This window comes from Cygnus olor, chromosome 2 (assembly GCF_009769625.2).
Source record: "Cygnus olor isolate bCygOlo1 chromosome 2, bCygOlo1.pri.v2, whole genome shotgun sequence".
Lineage (NCBI taxonomy): Eukaryota > Metazoa > Chordata > Aves > Anseriformes > Anatidae > Cygnus > Cygnus olor.
This window is the reverse complement of record NC_049170.1, coordinates 7447809-7473706: the sequence shown is the minus strand read 5'-3', so window position 1 is coordinate 7473706 and position 25898 is coordinate 7447809. Positions and strand designations below refer to the sequence as shown.

At 39.2% G+C, this 25898-nt stretch overlaps 1 protein-coding gene across 11 annotated transcripts in view; it reads left to right on the top strand.

The window, feature by feature from the left end:
- Positions 1-25898, top strand: part of KMT2C (lysine methyltransferase 2C) — a 199753-nt gene that overhangs the window by 149073 nt on the left and 24782 nt on the right. For 9 of the 11 annotated variants that reach the window (XM_040546212.1, XM_040546213.1, XM_040546215.1 and 6 more), the window contains 17 exons: positions 246-376; positions 1959-2145; positions 7519-7623; positions 7970-8017; positions 9196-9333; positions 9514-9546; positions 9630-9749; positions 11875-12013; positions 12250-12464; positions 12580-12653; positions 15123-15305; positions 15937-17820; positions 18868-19193; positions 20020-21842; positions 22902-23013; positions 24305-24383; positions 24494-24557. In XM_040546212.1, the coding sequence (XP_040402146.1) occupies positions 246-376; positions 1959-2145; positions 7519-7623; positions 7970-8017; positions 9196-9333; positions 9514-9546; positions 9630-9749; positions 11875-12013; positions 12250-12464; positions 12580-12653; positions 15123-15305; positions 15937-17820; positions 18868-19193; positions 20020-21842; positions 22902-23013; positions 24305-24383; positions 24494-24557 (5661 nt within the window). The remainder of the gene's footprint in view (positions 1-245; positions 377-1958; positions 2146-7518; positions 7624-7969; positions 8018-9195; positions 9334-9513; positions 9547-9629; positions 9750-11874; positions 12014-12249; positions 12465-12579; positions 12654-15122; positions 15306-15936; positions 17821-18867; positions 19194-20019; positions 21843-22901; positions 23014-24304; positions 24384-24493; positions 24558-25898) is intronic. The other 2 variants (XM_040546216.1, XM_040546214.1) reach the window with 1 other exon arrangement.

Sequence of the window (25898 nt, the reverse complement as noted above, 5' to 3'; positions counted from 1 at the left end):
CTAATGAAGTACGGCAAGATCATGATGTGGCTAGTATCGCAGATGGCATTTCTGCCTTCCTGAACCCAGGTGACCAGGTTCACAGCTGACAAAAAGCCACCTTCAGAATATATCTACAGTGATATTCAGAATAATAAACTCATGCACATAAATAGGTAGTAAGATGTGTTAGGCATGCTAGCCCTGTACCTTTTGAGCAAGACACAGAGCATTTTATTTATTTGTGCCTGAATGTTATTTTTCAGGTTGGACAGAACAGTTGCCAGACACTCCAGTTGAGGAGTCTACCCCAGCTTCTGAAAGTACTGAGAAAATTAAAAAGCGTTACAGGAAAAAGAAGAATAAACTTGAAGAAACCTTTCCTGTCTACTTGCAGGTAAAACTATCGGTGTACTTTCTGAGTAAATACATTTTAAAAACTGATCTTCATGTTTGTTGATTCATAGGTCATTTAAACCATAAATATTTCTTTTCTGATTCCCAATTTATTATTCAAATGTAATGCGTTTGCTGTAGGAAAAGTTTGTTACTTTGTAGAGAAATCTGTGTGTTATGTTAAATCTCTTCAGTGTTTAGGCTTCTTGTTCTGGGAGAGAGGAAAAATAAATTCTTTGTTTTCTTTGTAAACTGACACATGACATTTTCAGCTTGTCATCTTGTGTACTACGTTCAGCGGTGTAAGATGTCTTAGTTTGATCATTCCATTTCCTCTAAATACTACTTTTTCTTTACAGAAGATTATAGAACATGATTTCATAGGGGAAGGTTTTTCCATAGATTCATCTTTCTATACGCTCTGCATCTCCCCACCACAATAATCCCTGCTCTTCTACTGACCATTACTAACGTGATGTCCCCAGAGCTAAGAGAGGTAGCACTTGATCTTCAGGAATGTTAATGCTGATTGACCAGCTTACCTACCCTCACCTGGTTTATAAACCAGCTGGTTTGTATCTTTCTCTCACCAAGAACATTATTTTTTTTGTTCTTCTTCTCAGCCACCTTTTTCATGAAAACCTTATTTTGTAGATATTTACCAAACTTCATGGTATAAACTATGTCAGGACTGAAAGCAAAATTGACAGAGGCAGAGCAATCTGTCTAAAAATAATTTGTATTTCACAAATGGAGAAGTGAGTTGGAAAGAAAATACTTAAGCAAAATTTCCTTTGTATTAATAAGAACAAATGCTTTTTCTTACTGCACATATTAGTCACATAGAACAGAATAATTAATAGGAATAACTGATAATAAAAATCAGTCTATAGCTTTATTTCTAGACACTGTGTCCTAAATCGAGGTTTTAAAGACTACATGAAAACAGGAAAAGTTGTTAGGCGATGAGTAAAACTCGATTTGATAGGCTCTTGTCAAATAACTCAAGTGCTCAGGTTTAGGTGAGTGGTGGCTGTGAATAGTATTTTAAATAGCTTTAGGTATTTTGTTACTGAAGTTCTCCCTTAGGACGATTTTGTACTAACTGCAGTGCAGCATTTAATCATTCTAGAACTTGGACCACAGTGAGCTTGAGTATTTTTCATCAACTTTTTCATGGCTTTTATCGAGTTGTTCAGCAGCTTTCCCCTTCTTCAGCTCTCATTTTTGTGCAAGAAGAAATACTGAGTAACTTCTTTGAGATTCATATGTTTTTTTGATAGCACTGTATTGGTACACTGTCTATGCTGAATATATGTAAGAAGACATGGAAGTTTTTCTATATAATTTAAGATGTGAGTTTAAGGGAGTTATGTAGCTACCTCAGGTAAGCTATATATCAGCTGTATCCACGCCTCATAGCCAGGAGAAGATGATGCCCTACCCGGAGAGGTATGTGACTGAGACTGTAATTTTACATTTCTAGTAATCATTGGGGTTTTCATTTTAACTTTGCTGCATGTGTAACTTCTTCAATAGATAGACTGTTCTTCCTATATTGAATCATTTTGTCCCCTTTGCAGGAAGCTTTCTTTGGGAAAGATCTACTGGATACCAGTAGACAAAACAAGATGAGCCTCGATAATTTGCCTGAAGAATCACTTCCACTCTCATGTAAAACAAATCTGACCACCAATTTCCTGGATCCTTCATCAGACCCACTTCGTAGCTCAACCTCCACTCCAGCTCAGGCAAAACTGGGACCTCAAGGTATACAAAGCTAAAGTTAGTGGTAATCCAGTAGTTTGTTTTTGTTGTAAATGGGGCTCTTCCACACTTTCAGAGTGTAGACTGATGTATTTTCCAGCATTCTGTATGTCAAGTGCTCTTGTGAGGTTAAGTTACATTTATAATCAGTGACATCTAGCTCCAGGGCTTTACTTGTTGCAGCAAGAGCAGTGGATGGCTTGGCAATTGGAACTTAATACAAAATCTGAAACTCCTCGACTGTAACATCCATGTCTGTAAAATTCATGAAAATGAATTCCGTCTAAGAATGCTCATACAGATCTCTTATAGGAGAATACAAAAAAACCCTCAGATTAAAAGGCGTTTTTAGTAGTGTTCTGAATGTTAGTTGGATAAGTATCAGCCAACTTCTGTCTTCTTTAATGTTTTAGATTATTTTAGGTTACCAATCTCCTCTCCTCCTCTTAGTTCACCATGCCCTTTCTGAACATGAGTGCCCTTTCAAGGTACAGTTTGTAGCCCCTAGGCGATCTTTTGGTTTTGCTTTCCATTGCAAAACTTTGCTGGAGATATTATTGGGAGTTTTGCAAGTAGCCAGAGGGTTATACATGCTGCTGAAAGGGCAGCTTCACACAAAGGAGCAATTAAAAACAAAAACCTTATTGTCTGCTCCACTTTTTTTTCCCTTTGTGTCTTGGATATGCTGTTAGCTGGAGGTGTCTTACTATTCTGAACTTTTTAAAAACTGTTTCTATATCTTGTTTATATTGGTTAATTTGTGACTTGTGTTTCAGCTCATCTTCACTTTCTCCGTCTAAAAATGTTGACATACACTAATACAGTTTCCAATGCCCAGAGAGTCTTTTGCAGAAAGATCACTTACTTGTGATCGTTACTCAGTGAAAATCTGCTAAATGAAAAGCAAAAGGCTACATTATAATTAACCATTGATTGTTATACAGTTGAAATTGTGAGTAATGGAGAATACAAAGGTTAACTTCCCCTTAAGGGGAAACCACTGCAAATGGAGTGTTTCAAGTTCTGTATTCCATCGGTTCCAACACTACAAGAAAATAGTCACACAGACATTTTCTCACCCCAGCCTTCTTTCAGGAAGCACAGATTTGAAGTCTTCACTGGCATCTCAAACTGCATGATTAAAATCATTAATGTTTATGTATTATGGTAGTATAAGGAAGGTTTTAAAACTGTTGAAACTTAGTGTAATGTTGTCTTTTTCCAAAGTGGAAAGGATTATTTTTTTAAGTTCTTTATGAACCAGCAAAGTTGTAAAACTTCATCATTTCCTCTTCTTCTATGCAGAAATAAATTATAAAGGGGTGGTTATTAGGAAATAAATGAATTACTTCAACAGCTTCAGTGGATAACCTCCTGTCTTTCCCATTTTATATGAGAGTCTAAAAGGACAGTGTTTTCTGGCCATAGGAATGTTCTCAACAATTGTCTCTCTACCGTAAGATTTCAGGCCAAAATTGTGTCCAGACGGAGCTGTTTGTTGTAGTTGGAGAGCCAGTAGGTGAAGTCATCTGCCAACATCGATCAGTTCCAGTGCAATTTTTCTTAACTCTTTTGCTGTGACCATGTGGGAGAGAGTTATTTCCACAATAGCATCCACATGTCTGACAGAGCCAGCTTCAGTCTGATTGATGGAGACCTTGCTAAATTTGCTAATTATCGAGCTAGCAGCAGTCAGATCTTCCCTTCTGGCTAGTATTGCAGAGAAGCTGGTGATGAGAGCAGTGTCTGAGAGCACCTGTGCTATTTCCATCAGTTTGATACAGACCTGCTTTGCTCACTGCACCCGGAGGTGGTAGGAGCATGTCATTACTGTTTTATTTTCCTACAGTGCCAGTTGTAACCAGGATTGCTAACTCCTGTGAGAATCCTTGCTTAACTGGGTAGGTCTTTCCCACAAGGAAGATGTTTTTCTCATGCAAACTCAATTGATTAAACCCAGCAATAAGGGTTAGATATGCTTGTTCCTCTTCCAAAGAGCTCTTAAGCATCTTAGGAGGAATTTAGTAGATCTGTTTTGCTTTTCCACATGTACACAGGACTGCTAGGGAGTTTTAACAGTGATGTGTTCAGTCTGCTAATGAATTGACAATGCACTGCAGTGACATGCTGTGACTGTTTATTCTTAGAGCTTGGTTAAGAGTAGCCAAAGCTTTTGCCAGACAAGATTGCAGTAGTGATGGTGATTGGCAGAGCCAGACAGAAGAAGGTTTTTAGAGTCCATTCTTCGCTCTCGGTTACTAGTAACGATGATTAAAGTGAGCTTTAGGCTGCCAGTTTTGATTTCGATCTAGCAAAGAGGTTGCAATTTGTGTTTTTGGTTGTAAGACTCACCTCTCCCATGGTTTTATGACATTAGTGGCACACTGCTGCAGTGTATGGGGTCAAACCTTAAAATCATTTAAAAGAGAGCTGCTAGAGCAGAGTGCAAAGGCTTGCTCACCAGGAGCACAGAGCACCAGGTCTCCAGAGTCTCCTGGCTGTTCGCTGGTTAACGATGAAGGTGTTGACCATGATCTGTACATCCTCTGTGATCTGGGGTTGTGATCTGATACATCCTGGGTGATGTGGGGGCTCTGTGTCACTCCTGAGAGCCTTGACCTGAGTGTGCCTCATCAAAATTTTAAAAAAAGGCCTCTTGGCAAGGTTCTGGAAATGTGAACTTTCTTTGTGTATAAAATAGGCTATATTCAGTATTTACTTTTTTTCCTGGAGATGCTGAAAAAGTCATCTATTTCAGTAGGGTCTCGGGAATGCTAAGGATATTATTCCTAAACAAAAAGAGAGGAGTCATGTGCGTCCCTGCGCAGCTAATTCCATTGCTACTGGGAAATCTTAAAACTAGATACGTCAGTCTGTGATTAAACACGTTAGGGTGGCTGCAGCCCTGGGAGAGGCGTTTTTACTCTTGTAATAAATAAAGAAAACTAAATGCATCGGAGTAATCAGGATCACGAGGTAGCAGTAGAATCCTGCTCTGTTAGAGATCCAGCATTATAAGCAAGTAATTTTCCTTCTTGCTTTGTCTTAGTTTTCATCTCTATTCTGAAGAGTCAAATTAGTGAGCAGTATTGAGCTATTTGTTTGGCACAGATGTCAACTGGCTATTGATTCCGATCTGGAGCAGCTGAATAAAAGGGATTTGGTTATTTCCAAGATAATATTTAGCATCCATTGAATTAAAACTGAAAAAAAAAAAACAAAACTTTACTTTAGATGTCTTATATGAGGCTTGTGGATCATAGAGTCTACCCCCCTGCTATCACCAACGCTGTCTTTTTATAGACTTAACCAGATCAATCTTGATAGCAGTTGGCTTTTTTCCAACCCACCAGTCTCATCGGAAGGCCATTACAGAACCTGATTGCCTTAACAGTTAGAAGCCTTAAAACTTGAAGCCTGAATTTATTCACAATCAGTTGGTAACTATGGGTGGTAAACGCTTCGGTTGTACATTTCTACACCTGAGTCTTTTCTTGCTACTTAATGTATTTTGGTTCGCTTTAGAAGTTGACTTCTTAGGGACTCTTCCCAAGCACATTACTAAAGGCTGTGGAGGAAAGCACCATGACATATTGAAGGATGCTGATATGGTCTTGGTACTTCCCTCATAAGGGCTTTTTTCTCCCTGCTACTTGTCTACCTTCAGGCAGGAGCTCAGAAAAGTTAGAAGACAGCTCAAGTCTGTTCTTTGCCTGTCAGCCAAGTGAAGACCTTAACACCACAGCATGGTGCCTGGTGCAACTTACTGACTTGCATGACTGTGTTTGACCAAACTGCCAGGAAGAATGCGTATCAAAAAAAAAAAAAAAACAACTAGCTTGTGTTTAAAACCTTAAATTTCATAGTCCTTTTTACCAAGTCCACAACTAAAATAATAACACACACAAAGTGATACGTGGTTTGGAGATACTTTTAAGTACTCCTCCTAATACTAGTAAGAGCTGCGTTATTTATCTATTTTGTTAATAGAGCATTGTATGCTGACACATTGATTGACCTAACTGAGTGGCAAATATAAGATATTATTTAATTAAGATGGTATCATTTCCTCTGTGTTATAGAGGATAAAAATGAAGAATAAAAGTGTTAAAGTGAATTTTCATTTTGACTTTTACTGATGGTTGGAGGGAAAAGAGTCGTCTCTGAAGAACAAAAGGAACTTTTAAATCACTGTAAAGTTTAGCAGATTGGAAAATAGCCTCATGATATAATTAAATCCTTGGCACCAGGCCTTGCAATTAAGCTAGAAATACTTTTCTGGGGAAGCTGGGTAGGAGCAGTGGGAAAGATACCCATATATCTATGAAATACGTTTGCCCTTTGAATTTCTGGTCCCTTTTACCTGCCCATATTGGTTTTCCGTATTGTATGCTGTATGATTTGTATTAATACCTTTTCTCTGTTAATTATATGCATATTTGTGTGTTTTACCATCTCTTCATGTTTTTTTTTTTGCGGTGATTTCTCATGTGGTCATGATAGTTTGCAGTGTTTTTTTTAAATATTTTTCTCAATTTCTTTTTGGTTGTCAAATAATTTCTTTAAACATTGCATGTCTGTAATCGTCCTAAAACCTAGTCAATAAAACCAGATGGGTTGTTTGGAGTTGCTTCACCCTAGTGAATGGGACGTCAAGAAAATCATATCCAGAATTATTATTTAATATTCCATAATTTATTGCTAGGATCAGACTAGTTTTTGCTAGATTGCAAACAAACATGACATTTCTACCTCTGGTTGTTCTAATTTCTTCAGGACTTCTGATTGTAAAAATAGCAGCTCCAGTTTCCATTTACTTACTACTCCTTCTTACTGTTATGTTTTCTTTCCATATCAGGGTGTAGTAACTGGTTGCTCTATGGTGTTAAGAAAGATAGTGGTGGTAAGAGAAGAATACTGATAATTTTCTTTTTTCTTTATTTTTTTTTTAATATTTCCCGTACACTTGCTGTGAGCTGTCTCCTTCACCAAACACATTTGTTGATTCTTAAATTCGTGGGCCTTTGTGTCTTAGATGTTGAGCTCTCGTTAGATCTTTTTTTTCCTAAAACCTAAAAAAAGGTTCTTAAAAAAACAAAAAGTCTTTCATCTGCACGACTGATTTATCGCTTTTATTATGCTCCAGAAATACTAATCAATTTAAACATGTGAACATGGCTACAGTACTGAGTGGGGAGGGGATGATGACTTGATTTCCACTTCAGTGTAACCTGCAGTGCATGGCACACGAGGAGGGCCAGGATAGCCTGGTAAACCTGTGTTTGAGTCTATAGCTCAAGCTATCATACATCACCAGAGTCATGTTTAAACACAAAAATGCCACAACCGGTTAATTTTACTTTGCATCTTCTGCAGGTAGCACTGACGATCCCTTGGCTGATCTTTCTGAGGTCTTAAACACCGATGATGATATTCTTGGAATACTTTCTGATGATTTGGTCAAGTCTGGAGATCATTCAGGTATGTATGTTCATAAGGTCTCTCTGGTATTTGTGTTCTTTTTTTTCTCTTTGCTATAGATGTAGTTGTTGTATTCTAGGTTGTGCTGTAGGTGATTTCAGACAGGATTTTCGTATCTTAAGAACACCTTGGTTTGAGGTGATTTTGTCTTCTACAAAAAAACAACCCAACCTCTTCAACATTTTTTTTTTAACCTGGCTCTTTGCTTTGCTCCTTAAGAGAGAGAAAAAAAAATAGCTTCTGTTGTCTGTCATACCTGCGTAGCTTTTTCAGCATGCAGCTTTTTCTTTACTTTTTTTTGTTTTCATGTTATAATCATCCATTTTATCTGGTTTGGGTCCTGTAGGTCTTGATTTATGCACTTTCCAGGTTGAGAACTCACCCTCCCCATTTGGTAAGAAACTAAACAATGGATGATCCATGGTTAGAAGTAGTCATCTTTCCTAGTGGTTTTAGCTGAAACAACTGCATGTGTAGAAGATAGTACTCCTTTTCTGTGACACTAATTCATGCTTTTGTTTTCCACTCTTTCTGTATTGTTTGAGTCTAACATGACCTATAAACTCTGCACTCCACATTTAGTAGAGTATTGCATAAAGTTTTGCTTCCAGTTTTTGAAAACCTTCGTGAGTTTTTGTGTTTCGTGTTACAAAACCATGCATTTTCTTTCTGTTGCCGTTAATATTACTTATAGTGGTAGTGTGTAGTTTTTACTGTAGTTGTAGCTTTAATAAATTACAAGCATTTTAACAATGTGAACATATTAAGGCATGAATAAAATAGACAGCATCAATCTTTTTTGTTTTCACTGGATGATTGTTCATCACTTTATGTAAAACACTTCGACAATAAGTAGAATGGCATGTTTCATTATTTTAAATATATTTTTATTTGATGTTTAATACAGAAATATATTTTAAATACTGAAGCGTCTAGCTTTATTTTCAAAGATGTTTCTCTTTTGAGAGATTTATTGACTTGTAAAGGATGCTGTGAAATTTAAGTAGAAAGTTATGGTTTCTCAGTATCAACAAATAACTTTGTCTAATATAACCTGGAATATTCAGTAGTTGTTTTTGAGATGCAAGCTGCTATAACCAGTTTGATATTGAGTACACTTCAAGAGCACTTCAGTAGATACTTAATGTAATACGTAAGAATGTTTGGGGTGCAGCTTAATGTACATGAGGATGCAACATATTGCCTACTAGTGTTACTGCTTTTAAAATGTGAAAAATAATTATGTCGGAACTGCATACTGAAAACTATATGCTTGAAAACGTGCTGTAACTGAACTTGGTGGTCTTATGTCAACAAAATTTTTCTCTTGTTCCATTTGCATTCTATTCAATTAACATTCCTCAAACAGTACAGTAAACTGGAGATAATTAGTGGGAGTGTTTGTTTACTTTTTTCTAACGGATGTCATATTTTGCCTTTCCTTTCAAATTTTAAGAAAGTCTTCATTTAGTTGATAGCTCTAGCAAAAAAAAAAAAAAAGTTTTATGGCCTTTATTCTGCATCAGTAGGTTTTACTGCTTATGTCTAATTTAATATTCTTTCCTCCTTCAGCTGGATTGGATATTGGCCCCATCTCTGATGATCCTTCTTCTCTGCCTCAGCCAAATGTCAACCCGAGTTCACGGCCATTGAGTGAAGAACAATTGGATGGAATCCTCAGTCCAGAACTAGACAAAATGGTCACAGATGGTAATTTTTTGTCATTCTTGGTCTGGTCTTACGGAAAAGTTGGTGGGGTTTTTTGTTTGTTTGTTTTTAAACTCAAATTGCTACCTAAGTAAGGTAACATTGACTATTTGCACTTGGTTGCAGACTTAATTTTATTGCATTTTTGGTGATTACTCATTGTGTTGTTTTTAATTTGCCCAGGTGCTATTCTTGGCAAATTGTACAAAATCCCAGGTATGTGTTCTTAATCTGTGTTGTCTTCTACGAGGTAGAGTTTGCAAACAATGCCAGCCAACTTATGCACAGTGTATTTGCAGAACTAGGAGGAAAGGATGTTGAAGACCTGTTCACAGCTGTATTAAGTCCAGCAACCACACAGCCAGCTCCTTTGCCGCAGCCTCCACCTCCACCACAACTTATGTCTTTGCACAGTCAAGGTAGGTGCCTTTGTTACTTCTAACAACAGAAGCTTAGTCAGGAGAGTTGTGCATCTGTTAAATGCCAATATGAAAGTAGAACACGCCTTAATTTCTGCCATTGTTAATTCATGGAACCCGCTTTTGTTAATTCATGAAATATTTTTCTAAAAATGTTCTGAAGGGAGTCTGTAATTAATGTGCAGGTAAATATTGCTAACTGAAAGGGACAGCCATTTCAGATTTTTGTGACATATTGGAGCTTTTTTTTTAGCCGACACTTCCATATTCTTGAAATTGTGATAAAGCATGTGTTCTCTTCTGATTTTGCTCTTTCATTAATTCTGAGTACCTCCTCGAGACTAATGAAAATGTCTGTGTGACAGTGATTTAGTGAGTCTTAAATTGCTTTTAAGAATTAAGTTTTACATGTTAACTATTCCTATCCAAATAATAAAGAGGAGGCTAAGAAATTTTGGAATGTATCATTTGTTTTCTTTCTTACAGTTAAAATTGTTATGAATTGATACAGCACCTTACTGCTTCTATATTGAAAGCAAGGGGTAAACTGATACTATTTGTTGTTTCTAGTAGAGCAGGTTTTTAGCAGTATGTATGAGCATAATTAAATGCACTCTTTTCTCATCACACATCACCATTAGTGGATTTTCCTTTAGCTCATGTAAAGAGTGCCCAATCTTATTATACTGGTACTACAAAAAGTAGCATGCAAATTGATTTCACCCATGAATTAATCACAAGAGAAAAAAAAATGATTGGTTTCCTAGTTGATTGAATTTCCATAAAAAGGAAATACTTCAAAAAGTCTTGGAAAGGAGAGAGTTTAAAGCAAATAATGAGGTGATTTAAACCAAAAGATAATATAGATATCAGTGCCAGTTTCCCAGTTATTTGGATACTTGATAACTTCAGCATTTGAGCTCTGTAAGATTGTTTAACTTTCTCCCTGTGGGAATTGCCACAATTACAAAGTTTTAGGTTTGTAATTTGGTTCAGTTATGGTGTAATGATCCACATGTTTCTGTGAGATAAATACTTCAGTAATGGGGAAGCTTGTATCAAGTTTCAGCAATTTCAAGAAAAATTAATAGTCTCTTCTCATAAAGACACGTAAGCCTACTGCGTGAACGAGAGCCTCAGCTCTCTGTTGGTGTTTGTCAGGACTTCAGTTACCATATACTAGCTGTTTAGCAGCTGTGATAAGGCACGTTTTCTTAAATTCTAATCGAGTTACTTTCATCTAAACTAAACTTCCCTGTGTAGTTTATGTAACGTGTAAATCAAAAGACAGTCATGTCAAGTGTGAGAGAGTGATACAGTGAATTATCCTACAGATATGTCTATTCCTGAATTACTTTTGCACTGTTAGGAAAATATCCAGAACACATTGATAATTGCACTTAAGTGACAGGGATTCAAAGGTCAGTGTTAATTCTATGTAGGAACATCTGCAAAGACCATCTGCTGGAATGAATCTACCTCTGCCAGATTTGCCTAATATTTTAATCAAATAAATAAAATTTTCCTCCTTAATACTGCTAGGCTGGACATTTAATTACAATGCTGATACTCATTTGACTAGGTTTTGTCTAGTTCATTGGTTACAAATTAGGGAGTTAGTAGATAACAGGGCTGCTGTCTCAGAAGAAGAAGAGATCTTTAATTCAGGTGGTTAATCGTAATTCTGCAAGGACTGAAAGCAACTTTCTTCATGATTGGTGCTTGGCAGCAGTGTAGATTTTTCTTTTCGTTGTGGAACTTTTTTTTTTCTACTGGAATTTGGTATAACATACTACAGACCATTAACCTTTAAGAATATACTTAAATATTAAGTGTGGTACCACAACGTGGACTAATGCAAAAGCTTTGGAAAACCATTTAAAAAAACAGACACAAAAAGAAAATCTGTGCAGGGATGTGATGCAGTAGCAAGGAACCCCTTAAGCTTGTAGGGAAGCAAAGTAAATTGATTTCAAAGCCTTTCCAAAAAGGTAAGGTCAGTAGTATGAAATTTTAAAGCAATTAGTATTTCATGAGGTGAAACATACCTTCTTCACCAGAAATTTCCACCTCTACCTTAAGTAGTCACCCTTTAAAATTTAAAACAGTAAACTTCTTTTTCTAGGAGAGAGTGCATTTCCAAGAGTACCGCTTATGAATGGTCTGATTGGCCCTAACCCTCATCTCCCTCATACAACTTTGACTCCCGGAGGTGGATTGGGCACCTTCTCTCCCATAACACAGCAACCATATACTGATACCAGGTAAGTTAAGATGGGAAGTCAAAAATATCCATTGCTTATCACTTGGATGGTGGAGGTGGTATTAATACTGTGATACAGTTAGCATTTAACTACTTAGTTCTAGACAGCCACTACAGAAGGTCTGTGTTCTTGCAGCTTGCTGACTACTGAAATAGCAAACAGAATAAGTTTGTTAATTGTTTTTGTATATTAAGATAAATCTATTTACAAAACAAACCCTTTTTCTGCCTTGCCAGGGATAAGAATCAGGCATTCAATCCAATGGTAAGCGATCCAAACAGCTCGTGGGCACCATCTGCTCCACCTTTGGAAGGTGAAGGTGATACGATGTCCAATGCTCAAAGAAGCACTCTTAAGTGGGAAAAAGAGGAAGCATTGGGTGAAATGGCAACAGTAGCACCTGTTCTCTATACAAATATCAACTTCCCTAACCTAAAGGAAGAATTCCCAGGTGAGCAATTTACCAAATAAAGTCAAATATTGTGTAGAAATGTATGCATCCTTATTTGAAATTATATAAAATAGACTTATTAATGCCTTGCATATTAATACGTTTTTTGGTGCAGACTGGGCTACAAGAGTGAAGCAGATTGCTAAACTGTGGAGGAAGGCAAGCTCGCAAGAGAGGGCTCCATATGTGGTAAGAACAACTACCACCTGCATTTGCATACTTTTAGCAAAAATGTAGTATTTCATCTACAAGACTTTCATTTTTATTTTTTTAAATAAGTAGGGTTGGTGAAAGATCACTTACTCTAAGAATGTCAATGTAATTTAATTTCTATCTCTGAATACTTCTGTGTTTTCTCCTTTTCATCCTTGAAATAAACTATATTAGTATTGTGCAATCTAAAAACATCAACGGAGATGAGAATATTTGCAGCTCTCGCTACCTCCTTGCTACATTTGATTCATGCCTCAAGTCTTACTTGCTCTTGTCTCTTTCTGCACAGGATCTCACCACTTTCTTCATAAGGATGATAACAGATCACAATGTGACCTTCCTCTCTTTCATCTTCCCCTCTCACTAGTGTTTTCTTTTAAGCCCCATTAGAGTTGCTGAAGTCTTTCACCTGTTGAACTGCTAACCATTCCAGAGGCATCAGTGCTTCACATCTCTACTTTCCTCATTTTCTTTTATTCTTCTATTTTTGCCTTACTGTTGCCTGTTACTACATTCTCTTCTCTTTCTGCAGTGCAGACTCTTCCATGCTATAGGGAGCATGAGGGACTCCATTCTTCTCTCCAAAAGCATTCACCGTCTTCACATCTGAGTCAAGCAAACAGGCATGTTTGTAGTAGCTGTCTGGAATACGTGGTCTCTGATTCCTGATGCTGTAGAACTGCCATTCAACTGGCAACCCTTGTGCTCTGATGAAACCTCTTGTTAAAGCCTCTTGGTATCCAAACCTCAGAACCTAGATTTCATTCTTCTCAACCTGCCCATTTATTGTTGGCAAATGTACTTTTCTGCAATGTTCTTATGTCTCCATTCTCTTCTGGTTCTTACCTTTTCTTTCTTTCATCACAACGGTAATTGGATGATTGTTCTCATTCTCACTATGTAGATTCTGTGGATTCTTCAAGGTTATGCTTTCAGTCTCCTTCACTCCCCCCACCTATTATTCCAGATTCAGTGTGGGAAGTGGACACCCAAGCCATTTAGATCTTGGTCTTTCTAAAAATCCTGTCCGCTTGAAACAGTCCTTCTCTATTGTCTGCTTTGTATCACTGAGATATCATTATTATTCTGCTTTTCATTCAGGCCTGTAACTTTAGCACCTTTGGACCTCTTTGTCATCTCATCCATGCTATATTAAATCTTGGTGATTCCCTCCATATAGCATTTATAAGAAACTATTCCCTTAGATGGGTGGATTTTTATCCAGGCATTTATCCCTTTACAATTAATTCTATTACTGAATTTTCCTTTTTCATTGCTCTTAATAAATGCAGTCCTATTCTCCTGATGGATGTCCAAGACTTAGATGCAAATACTATTTCCTTCATGTTTGGTGGGAAAGGAACATGCAGTTGCAGATACATGTACATAAGAGTATTTGCATAGTAAGAAGCAGTTATTTCCTCACAGATGTTACAGTCCACATACTTACACTACAGCTGTTTCTACTGTACTTAGCATTGTGCACACAAGGAGCTGCTGTGTTGCCTGTCCTGAGGATCTTTCACTCAGGGGGCGTGAATAAAGGCTACCTTAGAAATGAAATTCGGAAGACTGTTATTGCATTTTTGCTGTAGGCATTTTACTTTCCTTAATACTATGCACAATCCTGTCACTTAGAGAGGAAATGACACTAATTTCTGCTGCTGTGGCACTGGTGCTCTCATCTGTGTTACTTTTTCTTTGTCGGAGGGGAAGGATTTAAGCCTTTTCTGCCAAGCAGCCCTCACTTGAAAACTGCAAATGAAATTGTAAAAAAGAAGATGTGAGGATTTGATTTGGAAAAGGAATCGCATCCTAGACTGGTAGTAAAACAGACTCTTTGAAACTTTCATTAGATGTTTTAAAGTGTCAGTATGGCTGTAAAATGCTTCATTGAAGAGGAATTGCTGTTCTTCCATCCAATTTTTCCTGATCTATAAACCCATATCCTATGTTTATACTGCTAACTTAACACAGACTGAGATCTATAGAGGCTGTTTAATGGAGTAGACTGTATTTTTCTTGTCATTGAAGTTCTTCGCAGTATTGGCCTTTATTGATCCAAGCATTATCTGCTGTGCTCATGTCTTCAGGTTTTAGACCACAACAATACGCGATTTGAAAGGTAAACTGGTTGGATTCATGCTTTCCTGGCTCAGCACAGTACCTGAACAGGGACTCCTAATATATACAAAACCTCTGCTGCTAATAACTCCTTAGTTCTTTCTGTTTGTGTTAAACACAGCATTTCTACAGGGGTGAAGTATTTTCAGTTTGAAGTTCCTAGTAACGTTTGTAATGTAGTTTTTACAAGCATGTGTTTGATAGAAACAGGTCGTACAAATAATTTGGTTGTAAATTTTGTAGTAATAACAGATGCAGTGTTCACACTTAGCGAAAGAAAGCGAGGCTTACTACGTATGTTTTTTTTTAATCTTTTCCCAGCAAAAAGCCAGAGATAATAGAGCTGCTTTGCGCATCAATAAAGTACAGATGTCAAATGACTCCATGAAAAGGCAACAGCAACAGGATAGCATTGATCCTAGCTCACGTATCGACTCCGACCTCTTTAAAGATCCATTAAAACAGAGGGAATCGGAACATGAACAAGAATGGAAATTCAGACAGGTGTGTTGCTTTTAGGCTGTTTATTTTTGTTCCTGGTTTTTATTGCATTGTTGGAATCCTCTGTTATAATAAATCGATTTTAATCTTTCTTTGTAGAAGAGTACAAATTCAGACATTCTGGAAGAAAATAGATGCTATCAGAAAAAGCTGCTAGTAGATGTTAGAAAATTTTGTTTTAAAACTTTTACTCTTAAATTCTACCTATTGTGGAAATAGGTTATTCTTCCTCTGTATGGTTAGCTGGTGCAATAGTTTGTTTTTATACACCCTATATTGCAGTAACTTTATCCTTGCAGTAAGCAGCAGCTTACTGCTTCGGATTAGGCTGGTTGTCTCTCAGAACTTGTTTGCCTCCATCAGTGCTGCATCCGTCAGTACTCGTCTTCAAAGTATAAGGCTGCTCTTCAGGCAAACTGGGAAAAGTTCTTCCCAGGCAATCCAGGGTGCATGTCAAGGTAATTGAACTTTACAGATAGCTGTGCTCTCTGCTCGCATTGCATTTACAATTTACAACTATTCATAGCTGATACTTAGTGTGTTCTAAAGTTTTAATTACTGATCCATTTTCAGTCATCGAAGATTTTATCATGTATGTAAAAGTGTAACCTTTTCCCTTATAACTTTAAAACAGCAAATGCGGCAAAAAAGTAAGCAGCAAGCCAAAATAGAAGCCACACAGAAGCTTGAACAAGTGAAAAATGAACAGCAGCAACAGCAGCAACAACAGCAACAGCAGCAGTTTGGTTCACAACAGCATCTGAGCCAGTCTGGCTCAGACACACCTAGCAGTGGGATCCAGAGCCCCTTAACACCACAAACTGGCAATGGCAGTATGTCCCCTGCACAGCAAACATTCCATAAGGATCTATTTGCAAAGCAGCAGCTACCTGCTACACCTACTTCAGCATCCTCAGATGATGTGTTCCTAAAACCACAGGCCCCACCCCCTACTCCAACCCGAATCCCAATACACGATTCACTGTCTCAGTCTCAGACTCCTCAGACGTCATCCCAGCAGATGTTTTCTCCAGGTTCCACAAACACAAGGCCTCCTTCTCCAATGGATCCATATGCTAAAATGGTGGGAACACCTAGACCAGCACCTATTAATCAAAACATTGTTAGAAGAGGTAGCATCACACCGTTAGACACCTGTGCACCACAGTCAGCCATGTCCAGGCCCATCCAGGTCACGGAACCATCAGGAAGCAGGCCTTCGCCAGTCAGGGATTCATGTTCTTCATCTCCAAGCAGCAGCGATCCCTATGCAAAGCCACCAGACACACCCAGGCCTGTTATGACACCAGATCAGTTCTCCAAACCCCTGGGGGTCCCAAGGTCACCCATAGTTATGGAGCAGTCAGGGAAGGTTCCTTTGACAGCTGGAAGCGGTGATCCGTTCACTAAGCCAGCTCCCAGAACTGATACGTTTCAGAGACAGAGGGTAACTTCTGCCGATGCGTACGCGCGGCCCCCGTTGACTCCTACTCCTACTCCCGTTGATGGTAGCCCTGGACCCTTTAAAACTCCCATGCGCCCACCTCAGTCTCCCCAAGATCCTTACACATCGATGCCAACTACACCAAGGCGTGTTCCTGTTGATCCGTATGAACGGCCCGCTTTGACACCCAGGCCAGTGGATAACTTTTCCCATAATCAGCCTAACGATCCCTACAGCCAGCCTCCCCTTACTCCCCATCCTGCAATAAAGGAGTCTTTTGCGCATCCACCCCGGATAGTGCGACAACAGAGTGATTCTTTCCCTCAATCCGGACCCATTTCAAGGCCAGCTTCTCAGGACCCTTACTCCCAACCTCCAGGTACTCCTCGGCCAGTCGCTGATCCTTATGCCCAGCCTCCAGGAACTCCTCGGCCCACCACAGTCGATCCATATATGCAGCAACCACCAACACCAAGACCTGCACAGCCAGCAGATTTATTTGCTCAGTCCCCAGCAAATCAGAGACATTCTGATCCATACGCTCAACCTCCTGGAACACCAAGGCCAGTTCTGAATGATCCTTACTCTCAGCAACCAGGAACTCCAAGGCCAGGAATACCAGAGAGTTTTAACAGACCTGCAATGACAAGACCAGGACTAATACCAAATAGAGATCCTTTCCTGCAGACATCGCAGAACAGGTTGCAGGGCACTTTTGTCAGGCCACCAGACCCGTGTTCTCAAACTCCCAGACCAGCAGGACCTGCAATAACGGATTCATTTAGCCATGGTCCTGCTGCTCCAGCACGTGACCCCTACGATCAACCACCCATGACTCCAAGACCTCAGCCAGAATCTTTTGGAACTGGTCAGCTAGCCCACGATGCTGCCGAACAGTCACGGCCTGGATCTGAGGGCAACTTCAATGCATCTGCAAATTCCCCGATGAGTTCTCAAGGGCAGCAGTTCCCCAAAGTTTCACAAGTTCCTGGCCCAGCACCCACTACAGGAGTAACGGATACACAGAATACCATGAATATGTCTCCTCAAGCAGATACTGAAAAATTAAGACAGGTGAGAATAATGTTTAATACTGACGGTATTAAAATTTCATAAGTAGGAGAATTTTCCTCATTTTTGTTAAATATTTGAAGTTTCTTGGCATTAAACATAGCTGTGTAATGTAGAATTACATCTGTTCACTCGGTGTGTTCATTTGGCTCTCCTAGATAGAGCCAGAATACATAGAATATAAAAACATCAGTAATTTTTAAGGAATTTGGGCAAGATCCAAAAATGAAGTAAAGGTTATCGTTGAAGCCATTGAAGAGGTAGATGACTGGTCTGCAATAGTTCTGTCATATACGGGGTGAGAAAGGAAAAACCTTGAAAGGACAACTAATTGTATTCTGTAATAGATGAAATGGGGAACTGATTGTGAGTGACTTGTTCACCGACTGGAAAAAATGGGAGTGTAGGCAACAGTCTTAGCGTAGACATCCAACTTTTCAGGCAGCTGATGTGTTGAGGTGATTCTGCCACTGGTCACTGCTCCTCTGCAGGCACATTCACTCCTGGATTTCGTCAGTGAATGTTTGGCAAACAGTTCTTGTTGAGACATACATAAAATTACATTCAACTTGTGGAAAGCTGCTTGGTCTTTTGTTTGGAAGGAGCAATGGGAAGTGGATTTAGCAGAAAAATTGGTAGTATTGCTCACACAGAGTCAGAGTAAATTCTGCGCCTTTGGTGTAAAACCTCTCACTGAATTTTCTTTAGTGCACCTCCAGCCACCTTTCTCCCTCAGGATGCACATTTTCATGTGGTGAAAGGGCCTGCGTTGCTGGAATAGAAAAAGGAAAAGAGCATTGCTTCTGTGTTAGCTGGTAAAATGGGTTCGCACCATATGCTCTAACAAGAGGTCTGGAGATAAAAATTCTGTTACCAACGTTCTTGTACAATCTGATCCCTCTTCTAATTTCTGAGGTGATTATGGTAATACAATGTTTTTCTGTAGTGATTGAAGAATTTCTTCCCTCCGAAAGGCTTAACCTACCAAAGTATAACACTTCAAAATATGTCAATTGCAATGTCAAGCACAATGAATTTTTTTTTAAACAGCGCCAGAAATTACGTGAAATTATTCTACAACAACAGCAGCAGAAGAAGAATGCAGTTCGTCAGGAAAAAGCCTTACAGGATCAAGCAGCTACTCCCCATGCAACTCCTCTTCAGCATTGGCAGCAAGACAACTTAAATCCAATTTTTAACCGTCCTCCTCCTCCGTATCCTGGGAATATTAGGTCCTCTGTTGTCCCTCCAGGCGGGCCAAGGTTCACAGTACACCCAAAAGATCAACGTGGACCATTTCCTGGTGACGGGCAATTCAATAGACCCCAGTTTCCAGGAGATATGAATGCCATGGGGATGAGACCTCATGGTCTTAGGTAAGCAGTTTGGTCTCTTAAAACCAGGATATTACAGCGGTAGTTCTAAATTTACAGAAATTGTTAGATACAAAGTTTGGGTTTTTTGGAGGGTGAAAAAATCATACATTGTCTACAGTAGCTGGTAATCTTACTGAAGTTGGTATGTACAGTACATTTTCTTGTAAGTATCTGTAACATTAGAATGTACTTTTCATTGATTAACACTGTTCTATACTGTATTTTATTGGAAGTTGATCAGAAATAAAAAGGAGAAACTGGAAATTTTGGTGAACTGAAAGATACTCTTGCCCATTGTTTTGGGGCATTTATTTAAAAAAAAATTGGAAGGTATAACTTTAGCTCTTCATGCCTTAGAAATGGATCAATGTAATATTTTTGTTTTCCTTTATAATGAATATGTAATCAAATGTTGACTTCTGTCTCTGCCATTTTACAATGAATACCAGTATTGACATATATTGTAGTCTCAGGAATTACTATTTTCAATATTTTGAATTTATTTCAGTAAATCCATGCATTATTTTTTAAGTGTACTAAGTTGAATTAAAATGTAGTTTGTTTGCTTAGATCTTGCTGTCACAGAGCTTTCTATTCATTATTATTGGAATTGAAAACAGGTTGTTTATTAAACATAATTAAAGCAATTATTTTATTGTAGTTATAAAACTCATTTAAATATAAGCATAATCAGTCACAATATTTATTTAAATATCTTAATGAATGTATCATGTAAAGCATTTTGGTGAATAGTTACTTAGTCAAGTATGACAGGCTAGGCAGTCCTGAGAAAAAAGATTATTTAGTCTTTCATACTTTATTTTAGATTTGGGTTTCCAGGAGGTGGCCATGGTCCACCATCAGGTCAAGAACGTTTCCTCAGTCCTCAGCAGCCGATGCAACGCCCTGGAGTTCCACCACAGCTGAGAAGATCTCTGTCTATTGATATGTCTCGGCCAGTGAACAATCCGCAAATAAATAATACATCTGGGATCTCTCAGCATTTTCCTCCGCAGGGAATTCAAGTTCAGCAGCACAATATATTGGGTCAGGCATTTATTGAATTACGTCACAGAGCTCCTGATGGGAGGCCAAGGCTGCCTTTTAATCCTTCTGCAACAAACGTTTTGGATCCATCAGCGCAACATCAACGACATGCAGGGTTTATACCCAGGCAGGAGTTTCCAGGCCCAAGACCAGCAGAACCACTGAGACATAATTCTCAAGGTATACCTAACCAGTTGCAGATGTCTACAGGTTTGGAGCATATGTCGCAGCCCCAGCAGGATCAAATCAATCCTGAAAACCCACCTGCACTTGTAATACGTTCTCTAAGCCACCCACCAGTTGCTGATGCTTTCCCAGGACCGTCTTTGCCTACACCTGCACCAAGCGATGAATCAGCAAATTTACAGATTCCTACCCAGCCGAGTGATGGTCTAGAAGAAAAGCTTGATCCTGATGATCCTGCTGTAAAAGATTTGGATGTGAAAGACCTTGATGGGGTTGAAGTCAAAGATTTGGATGATGAAGACCTGGAAAATTTGAATCTAGACACAGAGGATGGAAAAGGGGATGAACTGGACACTTTAGATAACTTGGAAACCAATGATCCTCACCTCGATGACCTTCTAAGATCTGGGGAATTTGATATAATTGCATACACAGACCCAGACCTTGACGTGGGGGATAAGAAAGGAATGTTTAATGAAGAACTAGATCTTAGTGTCCCCATTGATGACAAGCTAGATATCCAGGGCAAGGCAGAAGAACCAAAACAGAAGGAGCAAGGGGATAAAACTGAAGCCCATCCTGAGACCCTGTCGCCACAGAAGAAGTCTACTACAGAAAATGAAATTAAAACAGAAGTACTTTCCCCAAAGACTCATGAGGAAAAGAAGAATGAAAATGAAAAAAGTGATGGAAATGCTGAATCGACAAGTACTCAACAGGCTGCTGAAACGGAGTTGAAAGATGGAGAAAAGGCTCCTGCGCAGCCTGCTAACCCAGACTTCCCTGACAAAACTACTGCTGTTCCCAGTCAAGAAACAACTGTGCCTAGTCCAGATGCTCAGGGATCTGCTCCATTGCCTGTTCAAGGAGCAGTAAGTTCCTGCAGTATTTCTGGGTCCACACCAGTCCTCTCGAGTCTGCTAGCTAATGAAAGCTCAGATAACGCTGAAGCAAGGACACTAGGGTCTCCCTCTCAATCTTTGCCAGCAACACAACTGAACCAAGCATCAGGTATTCCACAAACACTAATGACACCTGGTGGACAGATCCTGGAAAACACTTTAAATTCCAATTTGACCATGGTTCCACGAATAAACCATAATTTTTCTCAAGGGTCACCAAACCCAGGGTTTATTCAGGGTCAGTCAGCGAACCATAACTTTGGAACAGGACAGACATCTAATCAAACTGTGGCTGTAACAAACCGTCCTGGTCCTAGTGGCATATCTGGTCCTCAGCAGATAATGCTCCCTCAACCATTAGCTCAACAACAAAATCGAGAGAGACCACTGCTGTTGGAGGAGCAGCCACTTCTTCTGCAGGATCTTTTGGATCAGGAAAGGCAGGAGCAGCAGCAGCAGCGGCAGATGCAAGCCATGATTCGCCAACGCTCGGAGCCATTTTTCCCCAATATTGGTATGTGGGTGATCTATTATTATGTGTGTTTTGGTTAATTATTTAAAAATAAATAGATAAATAATCTGTAGCACTGAAAGAAGTGGGTAGATGTTTGGAATGTGAAGATGGCATAACAAAAAATCAACCTGAACAGGAGGTATAGTGGAAGTCTGGTAATTGAGTGTGTAAGTGAAACGCCGAACACTGGCACGGCTCGGATTGACTTTAGCAGGATCAGGATTAATGCTGTATTACTGTTAATTTGTCATGCATGAGCTCTGTCACCTCATATGTGATATGGAGTAAATGCACCCTTTGTAAACAAAATTACATGATTGAGGGCAATAACTGACCTTTTCATATTCAAAATACCTATTTTCTGTTTATGGTTGTTCTACATTTTTTGGCATTGTTCATGGTGACTCAAGGAAAGGAATCGTTGAATGTAGTCTGGCCACCCTAGATGGCTAAGATGACTTCCAGAGGTCCCTTCCAGCCTCAGACGTTCTGTACTCACTCATGAGGACCATCAGTCATTCCTGTTTGTCCTGCTCTGTGGAGCAACTAACAGGAGAGATGGCAGTGAAGAGGCATAGTTCACCATGCTTACGGTCTTTGTAGATACTGTATGTGGCGTGTGTCTTTCTGTCTGCAGTACTGCCAGTAATTACAGGGCAACCAAACAGTTCTTTGTAGTATGTTTGTGGTGATGTGTCAGTTTTGCCAGTTGAACTCAGAAACAACCCAACTTCCTGATTCTTAGAACTATAAATAGAGTTTATTAATATGTTGGCTCAAATTTAGTCTAGAGCCCTTCTCAACCTGATCTGCTTTACTTTGTGTGTCATGGCTGAAAACAAGAGCAGTTGTGGCTGGATTAACTTTCCTCAGGGAATATATGAAACAACATATTAACCACGAATTTCAAAGTGGAGAAGACAAGTAATTTGAAATAGTAATGCAGTTACGTTGTTTTGCTGATGATTTATGTATGAACTAGATCTAAACAAGTCAGTTCCAATTAATAACTTGTAACATTCAGGTTTGTAATTCAATTTTACTGTCTTTCTTTCATAGACTTTGATGCAATTACAGATCCTATAATGAAAGCAAAAATGGTAGCTCTTAAGGGGATCAATAAAGTCATGGCACAGAGTAACATGGGGATGCCACCAATGGTTATGAACAGGTAAGCAATGCTCAATACCTTTCTTTAGGGCTGCTAAATCCAGCAGGCGACTGGTCACCAGTGGTGTTCCCCAGGGATTGGTGTTGGTGCTCATCCTCTTTAACATCTTTATTGATGACTTGGATGAGGGAATTGAGTGCACCCTCTGTAAGTTTGCAGATGACACCAAGTTGGGGGAAGTGTTGATCTACTGGAGGGTAGGAAGGCCCTGCAGAGGGACCTGGACAGGGTGGGTCGATGGGCAGAGGCCAGTGGGATGAGGTTCAACATGGCCAAGTGTCGGGTCCTACCCTTTGGCCACAACAACCCCATGCAGCGCTACAGGCTTGGGGGAGAGTGGCTGGAAAGCTGTGCAGAAGAAAAGGATCTGGGGGTGTTGGTCGGTGCTCGGCTGAACATGAGCCAGCAGTGTGTCCAGTTGGCCAAGAAGGCTTGTATTGGACATAGTGTAGCCAGGAGGGCCAGGGAGGTGATTGTCCCCCTGTACTCTGCTCTCGTGAGGCCGCACCTCGAGTACTGTGTTCGGCTTTGGGCCCCTCAGTACAAGAAGGACATCGAGGCCCAGAGAAGGGCTACGAAGCTGGTGAAGGGCCTGGAGCACAAGTCCTGTGAGGAGCGGCTGAGGGAACTGGGGTTGTTTAGTCTGGGGAAGAGGAGGCTCAGGGGAGACCTCATTGCTCTCTACAGCTACCTGAAAGGAAGCTGTGGGGAGCTGGGGGTCTGCCTCTTCTCGCAGGTAACTAGTGATAGGACTAGAGGGGATGGCCTCAAGTTGCGCCAGGGGAGGTTCAGGTTGGAAATGAGGAGACATTTCTTCTCAGAAAGAGTAGTTAATTAGGGACACGGTTTGGTGGGTATTATTGGCAGTAGGGTGATGGTTGGACCAGATGATCTTGGAGGTCTTTTCCAACCTTAAAGATTCTATGATTCTATAATATCTAAATGCGTTATTCTCTTCATTTTTTCTTTGTATTAGAATATTTAAAATACTAATACATTTTTTTTTCTGTGCGCCTTCGCTATTTTTAGCACAGTATGCCATGTTTTGTTCACCTGTCTGAAAAGTGTAAAAATGCAGTAGTATAAGCCACGAGCAAAGTGTTGTAGGGGCAAATGAGAAATAATATTCTACAGGTTTTTAAAATGTTTGGTAAGGAAGTTAGAGCAAATGTCTAGAAAATATATACATGCTTTGTTGAAGTTCATTGTAATACAGAATGTTGCCTTCTCCCCAAAAACACCCAGCAGTTTTAAATGTTCCAATTTTAATTTCGTGTTCATGTATCAATAGGTTTCCCTTTATGGGTCAGCCAGTGCCAGGAGCTCAGAGCAATGAAGGCCAGAATCACATGCAGCAGGCTATTACACAGGTAGTACAACTTGATACGGAGTTTACAACACAAATGTTTAGTAATGATAACCTTCTTTAGTTGGATCACGATTTAATTTTCTTATTTATATGTTTTTCTGAAATTTCTAGGATGGAAGTTTGACACCTCAGATTTCTAGACCCAATCCTCCCAATTTTGGTCCTGGTTTTGTCAGTAAGTACAGATCGAAGAATTTGTTGTATGTTGATGTTTAATTTGACAGTTTTGTTACCTCTTTTCTAAATAAAATGTCCATAAATGGATCCTTTTTAAATTGAGTCACTTCATCATTACAATACCAGTTCAGAAAAGGGTGCACAGTAAATTATATTAACTTATTTTTTTCTAGAAAACTATCGTCAAAAAAACGCCATTAGGAAAGGGGGAAGTGGAACACACAAATAATTAGCATTATTTGTATGTGTTTGAGAACAGTAATTGTGTTTAACTGACAGGCTGCTATCTCAAAGATCAGGTCTTCTGCTGTGTTGTAGTATTCTGAGCTGAGTGAGAACAAGAGTCTATACTGATGGGTTATTTTTATTCAAGAAGCAAAAAGGTTGGTGCAGCATCATTGTCATTTTAAAAAATAACAGCAAAAGCTTTCCAAACATTAAGCAAGATTGGTTGGAAAACATAGTTGCTGAAAGCAAAAAATATATAGCTCCCTTACTTCTGCTTGCCCTAGATCAATTGCAAATCCTAGTCTCTGAGACAAGAAAGAGATCTGTTAGCAGAAATTAAAACAGCATGCGTTGGGAGAGAAAGATGACATACAAAAAATGCTACTGCAAAAACTTCACTTGATATTTATTAATAAAAGAAACAAAGTAAAGACCTTCATCTTTTCCAGAAACTGGAGTAGCAGTGTTAAATACGCAATGAGAAGCTTTAGTAATATTTTCTGTATTAAATTCTGATGAGACTCAAAATGGCACTCAGCAGTGGCCTAGCTCTGTTTGGGGGGCTGGTTCTGAGCATTTGAGAAAATCTGTTCTTCATTTCAGTAGTAGTTATTCTTACCTGGAACTTGTTAATATTTCAGTACTTTCCATCTGCAGTTCCTCTCCATCATTTCCACTCGGTTGTCCCTTCAGGTTATATGATGAGTTTCACAGAATATATCACTGAAAGAATTAGTGCCCCTTGAGGCTGTAGATAGCTCTGTGAATCGATTTAGTTGAGCTGTTAGATTCAATGACTGTTTCTACCACAGTGACTGTTAAAGAGGAATGTGGTAGAAACTGGAGCACAAGGAGGATGTGGTTGTACTGAAATCATACTGTTGTATAGATACCCTTATTCTTTATACAAGATAAACATTCCTCACAAGGAAATTCCATGCCTTATTCCTGATTATCCAGTTCATTGCCGCAATGTGATCATGAGACAAATGATACTGTCACCAAACCCTGTGTCTCACTTTCTGGGCTCAGTGCCAGTGAAGTGTTATTGGACATGATTGTTTTGCCTTCAGAAAAATATCTGAGAGCCATGGATTGCTCCTGGCAGATC